General features: G+C 37.4%; 2 protein-coding genes and 1 long non-coding RNA gene across 3 annotated transcripts; all 3 read right to left on the bottom strand.

Moving 5' to 3' along the window:
- Positions 1-1,687: 1,687 nt before the first annotated feature.
- Positions 1,688-6,230, bottom strand: LOC149226001 (putative pectinesterase/pectinesterase inhibitor 51). The gene is made up of 2 exons (XM_089375191.1): positions 5,802-6,230; positions 1,688-2,562 (listed from the first exon to the last, which is right to left on the bottom strand). Exons 1-2 carry the CDS (start codon positions 6,226-6,228, stop codon positions 1,868-1,870), a joined length of 1,122 nt encoding a protein of 373 aa, XP_089231317.1. The 5' UTR covers positions 6,229-6,230; the 3' UTR covers positions 1,688-1,867.
- Positions 6,231-7,145: 915 nt separating this feature from the next.
- On the bottom strand, positions 7,146-7,659 carry LOC149226002 (uncharacterized). The gene is made up of 2 exons (XR_016246995.1): positions 7,602-7,659; positions 7,146-7,443 (listed from the first exon to the last, which is right to left on the bottom strand). It is a non-coding gene; the product is annotated as an uncharacterized LOC149226002 (long non-coding RNA).
- Positions 7,658-9,569, bottom strand: LOC149226003 (fibrillin protein 5 homolog). The gene is made up of 5 exons (XM_089380072.1): positions 9,186-9,569; positions 8,909-9,024; positions 8,600-8,722; positions 8,352-8,450; positions 7,658-7,819 (listed from the first exon to the last, which is right to left on the bottom strand). The coding sequence occupies exons 1-5, from the start codon at positions 9,247-9,249 to the stop codon at positions 7,658-7,660; spliced, it is 564 nt and encodes a 187-aa protein (XP_089236198.1). The 5' UTR covers positions 9,250-9,569.
- Positions 9,570-21,111: the final 11,542 nt, after the last annotated feature.

The following is a 21,111-nucleotide window of genomic DNA, read 5'->3' on the forward strand; positions in this document are numbered from 1 at the left end:
CGCAGAGTATAACACTAGCATTTGCACCACATGTTGCAAAAGAAACGCCGTAAGGCAATGATATGAAAAACAATAGCATAGAAGAGAGAAGTCAAAATTTTATGCAAATGACATAAGAAACAACAGCATAGAAGAAAGAAGTCAAAATTTTATGCAATTTTGTTTCTTTACCGGTGTTTATTTTTTATCATCAACAAATGGCCAATTCGAGGCAATGCTAATCTACATTTTTGACAAAGAAAAATCAATAAAAGTCAAAAACAATTATGGATCTAGAATTGAATCTCAACACAGAGGTGTGCCTTACTGTCTAGCATGTATGAGTGGATATCACAATGAGACTTTTCAGAACATTATATACCTTAGTGTCAGACAAGGGATGAACAAAGAGGAATCCCAGATAAAATGGAGACTTCTGGCTTGTTTTAAGTTTGATACATTATAAGTGCTACATGCTTTTTCCAACCCTAGCGTTGCTTCTGATCCTAAAAGAATTCCACAATGTTCTGATTTTTATTGAGAGCTGAGAAAGTGTTAAAACATGTGTACAAACTCATAACGTTAAAGAGGAGTATACTATAAATATAAGATTTATCCCACGTGTCTATCTAGTCCTGTCAGCGAATCTAAAATAACTGATCTTACCATTGGTTTAGGAGCCTATAAGACAATTAGATGGATATAAACTCAATTACATCTTAGAAATCATGGGAAGACAATCATATGGATGGAAATGATAAACATACATAAAGTTGAAAAAAGTGAATGCATCATTGCTTGTGTGCAGCATAAGGACACCCACAGGGAGATATATTTTGAATAACATCACTCCTTGGAAAAATCAAAGAGAGTGTATGCAAATTGTCACACAGAATAAGCCATGACGTTGTCGAGAATAACATGCTGTTAAAAATTAAGTACCTTATTCTTCAAATGATCAAAGTATTATCCAAACTTATATTGTTCTAGAATCTATTAGTTCCAACGATGTTTAAATTATTCTTCATTGTGGTTGTCTTTTTATTTCTGGTGTTAATAATAGTTTGTATCTTATACCAGGAAGGTCAGACTTTTATAACTTTCTAGGTCCGGTTTTTATTTCAAGCCTTTTAAAAGTCTTTTGGTTAGTTTAAAAAGTATGTTGTAATGTTGTCGTAGAGTCCTCTATTACCAGAAAGCTGACCGATAGACTGGTTTTTGCTTCTGTTCACCAAATAGCTCTGCACTTACACTCAGCCTATATAAGTTGCATGTTTTTTTCTATATTAAGAACATATTGAGAACTTGAATGATATCTACTTAAAACTTGAGAGTCAATATTATGTTTGGTGGTTCAATAAATCCCTGTAATTTTCATTCAACCAATTTTCGTGATTTTGAAAAAAAACAACAACAAATACAGACACCCAAACCTTTAGAGTTCATAACATTTTTCCAAAAGTTTTATCCCATGCTTCAAACATAACTGCGGGAGGATTCGCCCAATCACAAAACAGTGCTGCGTTGAAACTTTCCCAGTAACAAAACAGCTTTCCTCTGCACCAGGTACAAAATTATTCTGCCATTTTGGTCATCAATGTCGATCAAAATAGTGCAGTAAAAATTGCAAACACGTACAAATAACATTTTCCTCCAATGAAAAGCAAGTGGCTCCTTCATAGCAGATTGAAATTGCAATACTCCAAAGACAGATGAAACAGTGATAGAAGGAAACAATGTGGCTCATGGATTTTTGGGTTGCAACTGTCTGAGAATTTTTAGTCCCATTGCTTCCTGTTGAATTCTTCACCATCATCAGGGAACAACAACAATGTAGAAGAAAATCACGCATTAGAAGATTGCATAGTAACCAACCTTTGTTTTTGGATTAATTGATTGTATCTGGCAGCCATTCGTCTCCCTGTATAAAGTTTCCAACAGTATACATTCCTACATTTCTCTCAGGTATCTGATTAGACCATGGCGTTCTTCCAGAAACCTTAGCCCCCGGCCCATAATTATGGTATTCCCCATAGTAAAGCGTGTTAAGAGCAAAGTCCTCTATCCACGGCATCCATCCCTCAGGGCTAATGGCCTCTCCCAAATATGAATTTATGCAGATTGCTCTGGAGTACATCTTCCATGGCCGACCCAAATAGCCTTTATAAATTTTTGGGTTGGCATAGTAAGCCCTCATATATTCTTCAGTTCCATTGATAGTGCAGTTATGGAAAACAAATCCTGTGGGCTCGGCTGGATCTGTTCGACCCTGTGCAGTGACAGGATCTGATGATCCTTTGTCTGATTTTATTTGACGAGGACGCAGCAGAATGAGACAGTTTTCAAAGATGGCTGCCGAGTCTCCAAATATGAAGTCAACAGTGCCTTCTATTCTGCAGTTTCTATAGAACTGACGAAGAATATGAGTGTACAATGTATCCTGGTGGCCAAGAAAGGCACAGTTGTAGAAGGCAGAGTGATCACTATCTACTCTTAGGGCTACCGCTTGTTGACTACCTGGCCCTGCTGCATTTTCGAATGTTATATCCCGTGCTAAGAAGCCATCAGCATCAGCATTTACAGCTGCAATTGTGAAAACAAATAAATTAGCAATCCTCAACATCTAAAACAAGATTTAGTGGGATCGAGGAATATGGATTGATTGAATTTTCCTTTGATAAGAGTTCAAAACCAAAGAACGATGGTAATTGTAAGTATTAAATTCCGCCTTTGTTTAGAAATAGCATACACATATTTATCTAGTTATCAGAATAAACAGAGGATCCGATTTTAGCATATGCCCATTGAAATTTCTCAAACTTACAAACCCCAATGCATGTTGAAAGACATTACACCTATCATATGAAAGGGTTCCAAATATCTTATTCTTAAAATGTAAAACCATAATTAATTTTTTTGCTGCTTTAATAGGATGAAAGAAGTGCAGAATCTGCAAAAATAAATGTTATTGCTCTCTTCTTTTCAGCAACCTACAATCTGAAGAAAAGCATTATTGCTTCCCTTGCAAATGACGGATTGCATTCCAAGCACTGCTGGATTTTGATTGTTTCCTTCTCCTCTCATTTGTATTTTGTTGATGCTTTCTAGATCAGCATTCCTTTGCAAGGGAATTAATCTGGGTTGAACTCAAGTAGAAAATTTCTCTCTCATTAATTGGATGGTCATTTTCACAATTGATTGTCTCCAAAGAAGTCTTGTCAGCCAAATCTCTACCTTTCCTCAGGCTTTTAAGTTTAACCAGCATGCAGGCCCTCAGTGTTGTGGTTTGGCATTTTTATCCAGTAGTTCTTAGCAACATGGCAGAAAGGGCACACTTTATGTCCATGCAGAAGGAATTGGAAGCAATGGTAGTGGATTCCTTGGCCACAGAATTGAACAAGCGTTTAAAGCCCTTTGGGTTCTGCAAGAAGACCCATAAAAATCTGCAAATGTATCAAAGAGAATTGCTTCCTAGATCATACTTATACAATAAGTGATCATAGTAGAAGGTCATTTTACTGTGAAACCGTTGTGGGATTCAATCCAAGTGACCTGAATTTACTGTAGATAGACGTCCTCTTTGATATCCATGTTTATCTCCATTCAGGGGCTAGGATGTCACTAGGGCATCTAGAGAATAGCTAAAAGGAGGGAGGCACTCTTTGAAGAAAAGCATTATTGCTTCCCTTGCAAATGACGGATTGCATTCCAAGCACTGTTGGATTTTGATTGTTTCCTTCTCCTCTCAATTGTATTTTGTTGATGCTTTCTAGATCAGCATTCCTTTGCAAGGGAATTAATCTGGGTTGAACTCAAGTAGAAAATTTCTCTCTCATTAATTGGATGGTCATTTTCACAATTGATTGTCTCCAAAGAAGTCTTGTCAGCCAAATCTCTACCTTTCCTCAGGCTTTTAAGTTTAACCAGCATGCAGGCCCTCAGTGTTGTGGTTTGGCATTTTTATCCAGTAGTTCTTAGCAACATGGCAGAAAGGGCACACTTTATGTCCATGCAGAAGGAATTGGAAGCAATGGTAGTGGATTCCTTGGCCACAGAATTGAACAAGCGTTTAAAGCCCTTTGGGTTCTGCAAGAAGACCCATAAAAATCTGCAAATGTATCAAAGAGAATTGCTTCCTAGATCATACTTGTACAATAAGTGATCATAGTAGAAGATCATTTGATTGTGAAACCGTTGTGGGATTCAATCCAAGTGACCTGAATTTACTGTAGATAGACGTCCTCTTTGATATCCATGTTTATCTCCATTCAGGGGCTAGGATGTCACTAGGGCATCTAGAGAATAGCTAAAAGGAGGGAGGCACTCTTTGAAGAACTGAAGACGCCTTTAAAAAAACAGCACATTCGCTAGACAAAGGGGCCTGTGGAGGCAATCTAAAAAAGGCAAAGGGCCAGATAGGAGTTTCCCGTGAAGAAAGAAGACAAGTCCAAAAATGCTCTCAAGGAAAAAGGGATGAATGCCAAACTGTTTGTACAATGGGTTATGGAACTGTTTGTTTATGCTAAATCATACACTGTAGCATGAGGAATTGGACTGTCTCAGCCTGCGCGCAGTCAGGTGGTAACGAGGTAGGCCCCAAGATTTCAACATCGTATAGTACTATAGGTCTGTTAATTGTGTCAAAAAATGCATCTCAGAAGAGATGTCCTGAAAATGCATATGGAAGTATCGTCGGTCAAGCATGGAGAGAGACCTATAACCCTTTCTAAGTTTGGGTTGAAAGACATGCCTTAAGCTAAACCTAAGGGCTATGGATCAGATCCCATAGATGTATAAGCAATGGTAATCTCCACCTCGCTTCCTTTGAAGAAGAAGTGGAAGTTTGTTAGGGTGCTCTTGGATATTTAAATCACAACCTCAGTTTCACTAAGGTTCACCACCATCATTCTATGACCATCACATTGGCAGGGGCATCAAGCTATCTCTGAATGTCCCTAGGGGAGGAGGCTAAAAGGATCAGATCCTCTGCAAATAAGAATAAGGTAAACAAAACATGGTGTAAAACGTAAACATCTCCCTTGTGGAAGTACTCGCTCGGTTATGCTCTAACCCATTAATGTATATCCCATGGAATTTCATGAAAGCAACTATGAGACACTCAAAGATGCCAATTTCACGTAGTCTCCAGAACGATAATTCCCTTGGAACAGAGTCCAAAAGCCTTCTGAAAATCCACAAAGCAACAGGACTTTAGATGAGGGTCGTCAGCTTCCTTGATAATAGCACACAGGCTAAAAATGTGGTCACTAGTTTCATAATCTCTTCTAAGACTTGGTTGCCCCATAGCTTTGAATTTGTTCCTCTCTAGATGTTGAGAAAGCTACACGTTCACGCCCATAACATAGAGTTCGACAAAGGCACGCCCAATCATAATATTCCTGTAATTATTTCTATCAGAAATATCCTTCAATTGGAAGATGGGGTGGATGATATTTTGAGACCATGAAGAGGGAAAGCCAATGCAAATTCAACTTGCAGACCTTACTCATCTACTTCTTTGCTGGTGCTCAAGATCCTAACAGCTCTTTTAATGTCTCTTGGGGTGAATTAGTGACAAAAGGTGAGAGAGGAGAGAATATGGACTAAGGTTGACCCGAAAAATCACAGAGGGATGTGGTCCGCAAGAACCATGTGTAATGATCAAAACATGTTGGAAGAGCAGATTTTCCAATTTCAATTCAAGGCATCTCAAATCTGCCAGGAACCACACCATGATCAAACACAATAACAAAACCAAACTCAGGCAAAGAAATAAATTCCAACTTAATATGAAGAGGAAGAGGAACAATGATGAGCATTACCAACAGTTGCAGAGCCATATGTACTTGGAACACCAAGCAAGGATGGCACACGCATATACCCCGTGATCACAGTCTTCCCCATGCCATCACCCACAAACATAAGATTAGTTTTACTGGGAGGAACCCTAACAATCTCCTTATACACCCCAGCCTTTATATGTATCACGAATCTCCGCTCAGATTTATCCGGTGCACTGTTCACCGCCTGTTGAATACTCATAGAGGATTCATCCTTGGACACAGTCACATCGGGAACCAATTTATCAACCTCTAATACATCCCAAATTTGATTATAATGATGGTAATAATCTGCAGTACTAGAGGAATTGGATGATCTCTCTGTTTTTGGAGGCCTCCATAGGACCATATTCTGTCCGTATGTATCCAGAGCATCTACCATGCTAAGGGCATTGCTGGTCAAGCTCATGACTGTAAGAACAGGTTACATTACACAGCGGCTGCTCAGCGAGATTTGAAGCAGCAAAAAAACCCATTGTTTGATTATGTATAATAAATTAAATATAATCAAAACAATGTAGTGACTTACAGTTCTGCCATCTTAACCTGGTTGGAGTGTTCAGAAGTTTTCTTCGCGCAAGGATAGTAATCGACGGATTTCAAGGGGCAGGCCTGCCTCCCCTGATTCAACCACTCTGTCAAAGCGTTATCTGTCCTGGGGATCTCCATCTCTGTCCCTTCCCCAGCTCAGCCGCAATGCTTGTCTCCCCCGATGCAGCTAACAAATCTTCCAGTGGAGTAAATACGCAGAGGAAAAATACGAAGACCGGCAAGAACAGCGAGCCTGAAACCAAATCCAGAGCGAGGGCAAGCGTTTGATCTGAGGTACAAACCCTGCTGCCCGGATGAAACTATTCGATGAAACGCCCAAACCGTTTGGGCAACCCCAATCAACGGCTGAAATGGTTGCAATCGTCTAACATATAATCCTGTGGCTTACAAGATGACAGGTAGGCAGAGAGGGGAGTTGATCTCAGAGGGAAACGCCTTACGACGTAATTAATATAAAATGAATAAATTATATATATTTTATAAAACTTAGTTTTAACTTGTTATATTTAATTTAAATATAATTTTACTTGAATTTTATATTTTACAACTTGGCCACATGTTCACTTGTTCCACCTTTCAATTATCCAATCTGATGATGCGAGTTTGATGATAAAATAATTGCGATCATAGATTCAGAGCAGGGTGACAATCATCACAGCATTTTGAGAAGCCCTGAAGTGGAAATTTCGTGCAGGTTATTTACCTGACTTCAAGTCCACTGAAACCAGGTAACTGTATTTACTTTTTCAGTCTATTCAAATGATTGCTATAGAATTAAAGAACAAAATATATTATTGTGGCCCTTTAAATCAATTATAGAACACATTGTACAATTTAACTAAATAATCTCTAAGAGTCATCAGCCTAGGAATATCTTTTTTGACAATGATATTCTCTGAGCTTGATGCAGTCAGCCAACCAAGCTCTCATAAATTACATTTCTCTGCATCATTTTTTTTGACAGCTAAGAACTTGCAAACCTTACCCAGATATCTTTTCTCCTGCCACTCGTTCAAGGAGAAAGACATTACCTTTGTCATCCCTACCAATCCTAGTAATATTGTCAACATATCTTTCCCCACATTAAGGACCATCATTCATGTGACCAAAATCACTTTTAACTATTGCACACTTTCAAAATTAAAATCAAACTGCAGCCAATTCAATATTTTCACAGAGAAAGAGAAAGAAGTCCTCTAATTATCCTAGGAAACATATGGTCAAGGATACGTTATTTCCAACCAGCCTTGGGGATTGAAAATGCTGAGAAGTATATCATAGTTCTTTCAGAACAAATTTAGTAACTGCAAATCACAAACAGCAAAGACATTTGCAACCTCACAACCGAAAATTCCATGCCAAATCTTGTTAACAACCTGTATTTCTGAAACAAAGTAGCCTACCATTTCAGGGGCAATGGCTGATCTTTCAAACTGGATGTCAACGCGCTGGTTGGAAAGAAGGGCAGGATTAGTTTAAATACTTATGCAAGATTGAGAAACTGAACAATGTTGACTATAAATTTTGAATGAATCAAATCAAGGAATAGGAAAAGACATGAAACAGCAAATTGAATTTGATCTTGAGCTGGTGAAATTCAGCCCTCAACCTTAATTCCATGTTCATTAGGCACCTGAGTTTTCCCTATGATTTCGGAAATATCAGAGCACACCTTTTGATTCTATTCAAGAACATAAACTAATGCATATTGTAATAAGTTTTCCACAATGGCTCAATAGATATCAAAGTGTAAATTTTGATTATATTCAAGAACATGGACTATTCCATATCATACTCAGTTTCTCCCAATCGTTTGGAATATATCAGAGTGAACATTTTGACTTATTCAAGAACATGGACTAATCCATTATAAAATCAGTTTCTCAACATTAATTGGAAGACCTCAATGTGCACATTTTGATTCTATTCAAGAATGTAGACTAATCCATATTACAATCAATAAGGGTTAGGGTTTGGAACCTTAGGGCTTGCAATCTTGAAGGAAGCCTCAATAGTTAGCTCTCCTGTGAGCATGCCCAAGCCGGCAACACTGAAGCCAATGGTGTTTACTGCTTTTCCCTACATTCAGAGGATTAAGATTTCAAAACCCATATGGGTCCCTACAGAAATCAAAGCCATGAACACCCAAGCTTTTCTGATATGATTTTGAATTTAGAATAAAAGACAAGCAATTCATGAATGAATGACAAACTGGATAGCAGAGCCACCTCTTTTGTATTGATAGTCTGCACAAACTCCCCCAGAGCAATAAAGTCCCGGAGACCTAGCTTTGTCCGTTTAGAGCCCAGGATTGTTATTGTACTGTATAGAAGCTTCCACCGGCCTTCGACCTGGTAGAAACTTCACATTAGGGCATCCATGGTATCCTATCCATGCCCAAATCTAATTAGAACATGGGATCCCAAATCTTGAAATGGAATAATAGCGCTAATTTCTTTTGTAAATGCCACCAACCATTGGACTAGATCCACTTAGTTTCGGAACCCAGATTCACACTGAAATACAAACGCATTTACCATTTGGAGATTTTCAGTAGGATTGTGTACAGGGTTTTGTTCTTCAAGCAGCATTAGAAGCTTCTCTATTTCGGTCCTTTTAGCCACTGGAACGCCGAAAACACCCCTGTTCAGGCCTTGCATTGACATTCACAAAACCCAAACGGGCAATCAGCAATTTACTTTCAGAAAAGGCTTAAATCCTTCAGCTCCGAATTACTGTTATCATCCAAAATGCAATAAGGACCCCAAATTCAATAACAGAAAGCATAACATACCCATGTAAGAATAAGCTAACCTTGTAAGGAATTTTTTAGGGCTATTTTTAGTTGATCAGTGCTCCCAACCTCTGGAGTCTCCATGGAAAGCTCTGTTCCTGCACTCGCATTCAGAGACCTGATCTGCTGCACATCGCATCTGATGGCGCCGCCTTTGATGGCATGATCCAGCAGCCTATGATCCAGTGGAGTAAATACGCAGAGGAAAAATACGAAGACCGGCAAGAACAGCGAGCCTGAAACCAAATCCAGAGCGAGGGCAAGCGTTTGATCTGAGGTACAAACCCTGCTGCCCGGATGAAACTATTCGATGAAACGCCCAAACCGTTTGGGCAACCCCGATCAACGGCTGAAATGGTTGCAATCGTCTAACATATAATCCTGTGGCTTACAAGATGACAGGTAGGCAGAGAGGGGAGTTGATCTCAGAGGGAAACGCCTTACGGCGTAATAAAGTCGACAAGAGTAAATAACCCCACCATATCATACATGGTAGATGCATAGGGAAAGCCCTATTTCCAACCATATTGCATAGTAAATGCACCTTGATATGGGACTGAAATAACACGATATAACATGCAGTGCGGTGATGAGAAAAAAAAATAGTGGCGTGTTATATCGTGTTATATCGGCCTTATGTCAGGTCGCATTTACTATGCAATAGGGTTGGAAATAGGGCTTTCCGACGCATAGGGCCTTACATATGTATTTATATTGTTAAATTCTTAGTACGGGTTATTTATATTAAGTCATCTCTCGTGCAGTCCGGATAATGGCATTTTATTGTATTAATTCTATAGTTGTAATATGGCAAAATGACATTCAATTAAATGTGTTGGCAGTAGGTTAGTCATGTAAATGATTTTTTTATAGTGATACTTATTACATTAATTGTTTTGGGAAACTCTTTACTCCTTATCCAACATTCAGTGAAAGGCGCATCTGCAAAGGACAAAATGTTAGAAAGCATCCTAAGAAGAATCAAGAAGATTGCAAAAGGTTTCTCATTTATAGAATATTATCATGTCCTTAGGGACCTTAACAAAAACACCGACAGTTGTGCCAATGAAGGTTGCAGACTAAGTTTGGGGAGTTAAGCATAAATAGTTTTCACATGCGTATTAGCATTTTGTAATCAAGATGAGTATTGGAGGTTATGTTCTTTCTAAGATTTGTAACTAATGAATAAATTATGATGTGTAAATTTTGCCTTTTAGGAGGTCAATTTGGTAAGGTTTATACCTACAACACCCCAATTGTTGTTTTAAAATATATAGTCTCTGTGGAAGACCTTGAAGCTCTGACAAGTAGGAGGGAACTAGAAGAAATATGGAAGACAAAACTATGTAATTCATAATGTATCTACTTCAATCTAGGCATAGACTTGCAACTTAATACAAAATTCGCATTTATGTTAAAAACAAATTAATGAACGTAACATTACATTAAAAGTTTAAAAATACAAATCAACTGTATTTTAATTAATATGAAATTATATTTAAATAAATAAATAATTACATATGTGCATGCAACAATATCTAAAAACAAATAAACCAATATAACTGTGTTAAATTAAGATTAATTTAAACTGGCATAGATCTGTTAGGATCTATCAAGTGTCTAGAGCAATTCAATTTGTTAATGTATATTTTTTTTTTAAATATTATGGAGTTAATACATGACATAGAATTAGATGATAAAAGAATTACACATTAACAAATTTGATCCCTTTTGGTTCTTGATAGATTTGGGTTTAAGGTTATCTATGCTTATATCTATTTAAATTCTAATTTAGGAGTTTTAAAAGGTTAAAATAACTTGCATCATATTTTCATTTGAGGTTTGATTCTAAACCTGGGCACTTTTGAACCTGAACAAACAACTATTTGCATAATACGGCTTTATTATTTGGATAAAGGTGGTATCCTAAATTAGAAGAATTTTGAAGTAGTAAAAAATAAAAAAAAATTGAAACAAACAATGTATTATCAAAATAAACTTTAAATTAATAAATAGAATTCAAGACGATGACTTAACTTCCTCCTCATCTATCCTTAAAAAAACTTAGTAGAGGTACTAAGATAGTTTCAATGAGTCTCTTTAGTGAGACTCGGGTTGTGATTCCCTCTCACATACACAAGGATGACAATAAATTGGTGAATAGATTGGAAAATTAAGGTTGTTCAAGGCCTAACATACATCCCTTTGTCTTGTGGGAGAAATTGTAGGGCTATACCTTGAAAAAAAATTGTGAACTCTTAGTGCAAACAGACACTTTTTCCCCATATGGTGTGAGATAGGATGAAGTAAGGAAGGGAGGGATGGTATCATCATCACTCCACACAATAAGTGGAGGAGACATGCCACACATCCTCACCCCGTTAGTCAAACATGGGACACATAACCCTCGTTGATCCAGGTGGATGTTGGTGGCCACCCACCTATCCCACTTGGACCCCCACAACTGTCTCTTTCAGTTTTTCAGTTTCCATAATTGTAGCACAATTTACTATTTTTAGCAGCTTTTCGGGTCCTGAACTTCTGGAGCCATTTTGAGGCCCTAAACGACGTTTTTTGGGAAATCTGGGAGCAACATGGGTTTGCTCTTCCCAAAGATGTAGTGCTCAGATAGATCTTTCTAACGAGCTATTGTACGCGTCAAATGGAGATCGGGTGCCAAAGTTGCGACCCCGGGAAATTGATGTACCAATTTACCCAAACGGGCCCACAATTTGGCGTTTCATCTTCTACGGTTAGGTTTTGGGATGTTAAGGGTTTTCCATTGTTTCTCAACAATAAATAGGCCTTCGAGCCTCATTGTAACCACCACATCTCTTCTCAGAGATAAGCTATCATCGCCCTAGCTGTTTATTTCCATTTTTTGTTTGTAAGCATATCTCAGTATTTTACATTAATGAAATGAGGTATTATTTCTACTACATCTTTGTGTTTATGGTTATCTCTGTAATTTTTTGCGTTCCTGTTTAAATCCAGATTAGTGGTATCAGAGCGGTCTGCTTTTTCTCTGTTTTTCTTTGCATGTCCCCAACGAGGTTGGGATATAAGGAGTTAGGGCTTGAACTGGTCGAACCTTTGCAAGACCAGCCTCGCAAATCCCAATGGCCTCCCATGGCAAATGAAAAGAAAGACGAGGGGGCAAGAGATCCTATCAAAATCTTGCTCGAAGAAGCCCTCGAGCGATAAAGGAATGCGATGATGGACAACTTTGCGTAGATCCTTCAGCGACTACCTAGAGGCGACGCATCAGCTTCCAACAGCTACTCTGGAAACGCAACACCGTTTAAGGTACAAGTTAATTTTGAAATCCCATCTTCGAGGGTCAAATAGACGCAGATGTCGTAGATAAATGGTTAAATCTGCTAGATGGGTATTTTTTTGTTCATGAATTTTCGAGTCGAGAAAAGATTGTTTTCCCTCTTCTCAAAGCAGCCCCCCACGTCAAGGACTGGTGGGAAACCTACCGCAAGCAGAAGAATGAAAGTACGGGCTCACAATTTTCAGCAGCACCCACTTGGGATTCATTCCGGGATGCCGTCAAGGAGCAATATTACCCTGTCAAAAGCTATGAGGACAAATACATCAAATGGACCACACTGCGGCAAGGAAGGGACCAAGATGTGCTGGAGTTCACAAACATTTTTCATACCCTTCGCACACAATTGGGTATCAAGGACTTTGAGCTGCATTTGGTACTCAAATACCGCAGCTGCCTACACAAATACATCTAGGAAGAGATGGAGTTCATGAACATCTTCTCGCTCGGCACAGCATACCGATACGTTGTCAAAATCAAGCAAAAGTTCAAACAAAAGAAGCGAGACTTTGGATCTGCAAATTCGAAGACCAAAGGACAAAGCCAAGGTGAGGTGACCTAAGACAACCCGTCGAAGCCGCAAGAAAAGGACAACACCACGAAGTCAAAGAAGGACACAGGACAGTGTTGTGAGTTCCACAAGGGTCCCACTCATAACACAAGTGAGTGTCAAACCAAGCAGTGGCAGGTGGCCGAGTTGAAGGCTTCAGAATCAGATGCATGTTCCGACCCTGAGTCAGAACCCGACAAGGGGAATGGCAAAGGGAAGCAGATCATTGATGTGGAGCCCAACGTCACTGTTGCCACTGCCCAGATCTAGAAGAATGAGCCTAAATACCCAGAGGAGGGGGAGTATATTTTCCACTCACAGATGTGGGTGAAGGGTTCGCCGCTGCAATTCATTGTCGACAATGGCAGCCAAAAGAACCTCATTTCAATAGAGGTTGTGAAGCGGTTGGGCCTACCGACTACACCACACCCACAGCCGTATAGTATCGGGTGGCTTTATGAAGGAAGAGATCTCAAAGTTTGTCAGCAATGTCGACTTCCCTACAGCATCAAGCCCTTCACAGACGAGGTATTGTGTGATGTCACACCTCTGGATGTTTGTGATGTATTATTAGGCCAACCATACTTGTGGAGGCGACATGATGTGTATGAGTCAAGGCCTCGCGCTGTCATTATTTCTTTGTGTAATTCATTATACAGGATACCGGAGGTAGCCCCACCTACTGCCACCTCTTTGATCACTGCCAAGAAAGGCAGCAAGCTCATCTCCCAGACTAGGAAATTTATTTTCTGTTTGGTTTGCTCCCAAAGTAAGGGGAAGATCGTCACCACATCCATGACCCTCACGAAGGGTTCCTTCACGCAACAACAGCAGCAAAGGAATATGGTCATGACAGAACACAGGTCTCCTCACCCACAGGGGTACCACACAAGCTTCAGGTGGGCAACAAAGTCTGGTTGCATCTGTAGAAAGAACGTCTTACAAGAGCCCATCAGAAGCTCCAACCACGCTGACACAGTCCTTACACCATTACCAAGGCTGTGGGAAACAATTCTTTGGAGCACAACATTCCCCCATTCCTTTGCTTACACCGAGTGTTCAATGTGAACCGTCATCGACCATGCTTTCCACCATTATTGGACACATCAGAGAGTGCAGAACAGCTCACCAGGGACCAAGTTCAGCAGCAGCTTCCTCATCTCATGGAGGAACTCAACGCAATGGGGACAATTGCTTCCTAAGGGGGGAGGAATGATCCAAGTTGATGTTGGTGGCCAACCACCTATCCCACTTGGACCCCCACAACTGTCTCTTTCAATTTTTCAGTTTCCGTAATTATAGCACAATTTACTATTTTTAGCAGTTTTTCGGGTCCTGAACTTCCGGAGCCGTTTTGAGGCCCTAAACAACGTTTTTTTGGGAAATCTCAGACCCATGTTGCTCTTCCCAAAGCTATAGTGCTCGGATACATCTTTCTAGCAAGCTATTGTAAGCGTCAAACGAAGATCGGGTGCCAAAGTTACGACCCTGGGAAATTGATGTACCAATTTACCCAAACGGGGCCCACAATTTGGCGTTTCATCTTCTACGGTTAGGTTTTGGGATGTTAAGGGTTTTCCATTGTTTCTCAACAATAAATAGGCCTTCGAGCCTCATTGTAACACAGTTCAGAGGCATGTAGCCACCACATCTCTTCTCAGAGATAAGCTACCATTGCCCTAGCTATTTATTTCCATTTTCTGTTTGTAAGCATATCTCAGTATTTTACATTAATGAAATGAAGTATTATTATTTTCGCTGCATCTTTGTGTTTATGGTTATCTCTATAATTTGTTGCGTTCCTGTTTAAATCCGGATCACTCGTATCATCATGAATTAATAATAATTAATATCTAACAGACCAAGGACTACAACATTAATATCATATCATCGTGGAAAAGTTGGGTTAAGCTTTTCCCAGATGGTTATAATGGCTAACCACCCTTCACCATGATGAAGTCTATCATTTTCATTTTCCCATCTCTCTATAGAATGGACATCGCCTCCTACTTTTGCTCATTAGGTGTATTTTGCACAATCAACAATGGATGTTTCCTTCACATGTTTTGAATTGTTCCCTACTTTTAGACTTGGCTCTTGAGAGGAGGGGCTCAAAAACAACCCCATTGTCTACATTTTTCTTTTCCTTCTAGTTTATGTTTGCATGATTGTCCTCAACCAACTTTGCTCTTCCAATCATCCCCAATTTTTCCAGTCTCTTCCATGACTAGGCAAAGGGCACATCGTTGTAGGAGAGTGGAGGTCGAGGTGCATTTGTTAGTTCACAAGCTTGGTTTGGGGTAGAGACTTTAGTGCATCGATTTAGGGACTAGCAAACAAAAGAAATGTAATAGGAACTTAAGTAAGTTGAGGAGGATTTTAGCCCCAAGGGATAGCTCAATAAATCGAGCCCTCATTGCTAAGTACCTTGCTTATTGGGAGGTCACGAGGTCAAATCTCCTCAATGCCCTTGGTGTTAGGCCTAATATATTAGGCCTATTGCCCTTGGAAGTAGCATCCACTCAGTGACCGCGAAACATGGTACCGGAAAACAAAACAAAACAAAAAAGCATTGAGGAGGATTTGATATAAGAGCGAGAATGTTTATTAAACTCAAATTTTCTTGTTGATGTTGCAGCCTCGGTCCTTGACACCAACTGCACATGGGATTGATAGAATCAAAACCTTTACACAATTGATTTATAGTGCCACATGAAGTTGTTGTTAAGCAAAATCTTGTTTGGAGCGCAATGATGCAAAGGATGAAATACTCCTCATGTTTGACGAAATGCAATTGGATATACATGACTTGGGGTGTCATCTAGACAAAATTGAAATTAGCCTTGCATCGGAACCATACTTAGGAGCAACTCGACATCACGTCAAGCTAAAGACACCTCAAGAGAGGTGGAGCCCTCATAATATACTTAATTTTCTACATATTATCTAAGCCCATGGCTTTCATGGTTTTATGTCTTCATTTCCTTTCTAGCATAAGTCAATATATGTATCTAAGACTTCATAGTAAACCACAACTATGACTTTTTTACGTTGTTTATTTTTGTGATATTTGAATATGAATTTTCCAAAGACAAATAGTTTCCATTAATCTAGCTTCACTAGTGGTAAACCAAAGGTTGGCATTAGGCCACTGTAAATGTGATGTTCTAAAGGATTAATGAACATTAACTTCACATAATGTGAGTAGTACCTCGGATAATGTGCAATATGTATTTCAGTTATTAAGTTTTGTTAGTGATAATTCAAGTAGAAGTACAAGTTGCAATACATTGAAATCGTAGGAACTAATTAGATGCAGAATTAAATTAGACATCCAACATTTTGCATATAGAGGTTTTGATATATTTCTAATTTATATATGTATATCACTTTTCACATATCTATAGTGAAATAGATTTTAAAAACACATGATATATACAAAATAACTACTCATTAAATGCAGAATTTAATTATATATCAAACTATTGCCTAAATTGTAAAGATATAGTTCCTGATTTGCAAAGGCACAAACACCGAAGCAGGGCTTCTTGCTATGTGAGGAGTTCTTTATTGCTCCAAATGGCTTGGCCTTGAGGAAATTGACATCTTCAGAGACTCCAAGGTGGTTGTAGAGTAGGTAAATTCAGATATATGTTAGAGACCCTTGAGCTCACAAATTAGAAGGACGTGATTAGAAGGATCATCAAAGATTTCAAAAGGGTCTCATTTTCCCATATTTATAGAGACCAAAATAGTGAAGTAGATAAATTGTCCAAAGATAGATGCAACTCAGAGTTGGGGTTGATCAGATACTTTGCTTGCGAAAATGGTTGTTTTCAGCGGTCTAGAAACATCACAATATGAGAAGATGTCACAATTCTCTAGTATATTAGGATTTTCCTACAACTCTGGAATATGATTTGACATACTTTTTGTTTGATACTTGTTTTTTTTGGCATTACATAGAGAAACATAATCAATTTTGTGTATTAGGATAGTTAGAAGATATTTCTAGAGATAGCCACAGGGGTGAATAGAGTGATAGATTTTTAACTTAAAGTCATAATAGAAGTAACATGTTTTGTATCTGTATTAGAGCAACATGGTGAAAAGAGAAGAAAACTAGGGTATATGCAAAAAAAAAATATAATGAAAACAAGTGTATTTTCCTTTTCGAAAAAAAAATGCATATAATTCTGATTTAGCTAAACTATTTTTATTTTTAATTTTTAATTTTGGAATGTGATGCATTCAAAGACATCATTTTTATTTTTAATTTTTAATTTTGGAATGTGATGCATTCAAAGACATCAGAGAGAGACCTTTTTCGGTTTCTTGGCATTGCCTTTTTAGTAAGGGGATTGTTGGAAAGTTGGGCCAATTCATCATCAATTTCAACAAGAAAAATATTGAATAGCGAAAGACCAATAACAGAGAACTAATAATCTCATAGACTATTTTTAGTCTCGTGAACGTTAAAATATCATTTCATTCTTGTTTTTCTAAAATAGTTATTTCCCTCTTCTTGAAATTATATTTATAGCCACATTCTCTTTCATCCAACTCTTAGCGATGATCACTGGCAACAAACTTGGAATTGTGGAGGCGCTTTTATCCAACTCTTGGTGATGATCACACAAAGATATGGAGTTCGAGACTCCACTCGAATAACCAACAACTGTCAAAGCATCTTCCAACGACCTGACTAAAAAATTTTCATTTCTCCTAACTCTGGGAAAATTCGGAATTTAAATGGTCTCAATTTTTATTTTATTTTTAATTTATTATTATTTATTTCATAGTGGGTTTTTAAGGTGTTTATTTTTTTTTGGGTAGATTTTATAAAAATCTTATTATTTATTTCATAGTGTTTTATTAAAATGTTTATTTAATTTTTTGGGTAGATTTTATGGTCAATTCTATAGAAATTTAATTAGAATTTGAGAAAATAATAAATTTCTAAATTGTTAACACTAAACACCATATAAATACCAAAGGTTTTCTAATGTGTTGTATCTTTTTTTACTTTAAAAATATATAAGGTAAAAAATCAAACATTTTGATTTCACCCCAACAAAAATAAAATTACAAAAATGTAACTCTATTTATTTTTAAATAATTATTTTTAATAAACTTATTTTGTATCTGGTTTATAACTTTTTAACTCCCGTACACATTTATGTGAAAAAATTTGCCTATAAAATATTAACTTATTAATCACTTTAATATTTGTCCCCATTCCATCCATTTTTCAACTAGCCCAATAATTTCTCCAAGGGAATTTAGAATTTAAGTTTTTGTTGTTTTGTGTTTTTTTTCGTTTTTGTTTTTTTGTTTTTTTTAGCATTTGCATCTGATGATGTTGCAAAGGAAACACCGTAAGGCATAAAGTGTAGAAGAATAACGATAAAGTGTGTAAGGCATAAAGTGTGGAAGAATAACGACATGTGAATGGACATTGTTGAAAGTAAGGGTGGATGATAATGATTTACAATTGATATTTTTAGTTATTTGTATTCTGAATAAGGATATTTTGTAAATAATAGTAGTGTGTAGAAAAATAACTAAATGGACATTGTTGAGAGCAGGGGTGGATGATAATGAGTTACTGTTGAAAGTATTAGTTGTGTATTTTGAATATGGATATTTTGTAAATAATAATAGTGTGTGGAAGAATAGGAACATGTGAATCGACATTGTTGAAAGCAAGGGTGGATGATAATGAGTTATAGTTAATGTCATGTCACAGGTTATCCATTATCCCCATTATCCATGTAGTTGTTGTTGTTTATGTGAACATGTTTTTGTAGATTTTATTTATTTATTTATTTATTTTTATTTTTTTTAGTTTTAGTCTTGAGTCTCCTCAACTTCCCAAACGAATTACTATGAAGAAAATATATTAACAATGTTGTCATTCCTATGACAACTATATTATATTTCTGGAATTCATATGACAACTATGTTAAAAAAAGGACAGATAAAAATATTATAAAGCACTTCTCAACTTCCCAAACCAATTATTATGAAGAAAATATATTAACAATGTTGTCATTCCTATGACAACTATATTAAAGGGACCTATAATAATATTTCTGCAATTCATATGACAACTATGTTAAAAGGACAGATAAAATATTATAAAGCACAACAAAGAACTTCTAAAAACAAGATTACACTGGCATCATTGTTTCTGAGATAAAAAAATATTATGGTGAGGACTTGGGTCTGAATTCCACTATTCCATTTTCCTAAAAGCATAAAAACACATTCAAATCATCCAATGAAACTCTTACTTATAAAGATAAGCCTTTAAGGATTAGATTGTACCACAAAATGTGGAAGAGTAGCCTATGATTGATCACCACAATGAATAGCCTTAATATGCTAGAGGGGCCTGTCATATAAAGTCCTTAAACCAATCTTTGGGCCAACCATTTTATTGTCTAGATGAGACTTTTGAATAGGTCTTCAACAATTTCCAAGACAAGCCAAAGATGTAGACTTAACACCAGCCTTTAGTTTACTTATAAAATTGCTTCGAATCATTTTTGCAGGCTTCCATATATAAAATTATCTGAAGCGAGTGATATATTTTTACATATTTTTTTGACAATATGTGTAGCAACTGTGTTGATCAATATTTCCAAACCCCCTCAGCGGCCAAAGAATTGAGATTGTTAGCACAGGAGATTCCAAACGAATCTTCAGAAACGGAGATGGAACGTGTCTCCTTCCCAAGGAATGCCTTCGCAAAAAATAATTATGTTAGCAGACGTTTAGTTATCTCCCTCAATAAAAATAATGTATTAAATAAGTGCATACATTTTCTACAATGGAAGTTGAATTCACTGCATGGCAAGAGCCCTTGATGAAATTTTTGTAGGACCCACTTGGATTTCCAAAGCTTGCAAAGCTTAAGTTTACTAGAGCTTGAATGTGATGAATCCACACTAGTTTAACCCAAAATTGTCATATCGATGGAGACATATAAGACTTGGGTGAAGTTCTTTGAAGAGAAAGCTAAACAAGAAGAAGAGGAGCAAAGAAGAAAGATAAAGTCACGAAGACAAACACATTGTACTAAAATACAAAATTAGAATAGGACCAAAAAAAACAAGAATGATAGGAGACTGACAAGTCCAACTGGGATTCACAACAGAAGACGACATCTGGCTTTCTTTATTTACCTACTAGGACATTATGTGCCCACAGGTCTTATAGTTTTCAGATGTTAATTTTTTTGGCCTTGAAAATGTACCATACTTTGCTTATAAATCTAAAACAGAAGGCATGTAGTTTTACATCAGCAAAAGGAACATCTATAGACTATATCTTGTTTCAAGTTAAACAACAAAAAATAGGACAAAACAGAAAGAAAGGAACTTTCATTCATAACTCATAGATATAAAATATATCGACTAATTAAAGATTACCTGTTTAACAACTGCAACTGCAGTGCTTCCACTGCAAAAGCAGTCTATAGTCGGATGAGACCTCAATTCTTTATCAATTACTTTACTTTGTACGCTTTCAGGTAGGTGTCTTTCCAGGCAGAAAAAACACTAGATTCCTTTGTTGAACTAACTTGGCCATCACCACCTAAGTCATTTTGGGCATTTTTGGCCTTCTTTTTATTATTGTATGTATCGGTAGCATTGATGTTGCTTTTCTGAAGTGAAACACCTAAGGTGGGTTTCCAGACATTTGTTGACTGCTTCAGTTTGACCATTAGTTTGTGGATGATAGGAAGTACTGAGTTGTAGTTGGGTACCTTGTAACCATAAGAGTTCCTGCCAAAAATTATTGGTAAAGACCGGGTCACGATCAGACACAATGGAAGTGGGCATGCCATGCAATTTGAAGGTCTGATCCATGAAAGATTGAGCGACCAAAGTCAGTGTAAAAGGGTGGGGTAGGGTTGTTATGAAACCAGCTCAAGAAAAAGATAGAAAAGATAGATCAACGCCTTAAAATTCAGCCTCTTCGAGGGGGAAACCTCCTTTACATTACATAAATGAACAATTCTTGGATGATACAAATGAAAAGACCTCCTTTCTAT

The sequence above is a fragment of the Pinus tabuliformis genome, chromosome J, assembly GCF_031772625.1.
Source record: "Pinus tabuliformis cultivar Carrire ecotype Pingquan chromosome J, CPIR1, whole genome shotgun sequence".
NCBI classification, from domain to species: Eukaryota; Viridiplantae; Streptophyta; class Pinopsida; order Pinales; family Pinaceae; genus Pinus; species Pinus tabuliformis.

Coding starts and splice junctions, on each gene's coding strand:
- LOC149226001 (XM_089375191.1), bottom strand. CDS start 6,228: ATGAGCTTGACCAGCAATGCCCTTAGCATGGTAGATGCTCTGGATACA. Junction 2,563..5,801: donor ATATGGCTCTGCAACTGTTG/GTAATGCTCATC, acceptor TCACAATTGCAG/CTGTAAATGCTGATGCTGAT.
- LOC149226003 (XM_089380072.1), bottom strand. CDS start 9,249: ATGGAGACTCCAGAGGTTGGGAGCACTGATCAACTAAAAATAGCCCTA. Junction 9,025..9,185: donor CCTAAAAAATTCCTTACAAG/GTTAGCTTATTC, acceptor TGTCAATGCAAG/GCCTGAACAGGGGTGTTTTC. Junction 7,820..8,351: donor TCAAGATTGCAAGCCCTAAG/GTTCCAAACCCT, acceptor CTTTCCAACCAG/CGCGTTGACATCCAGTTTGA.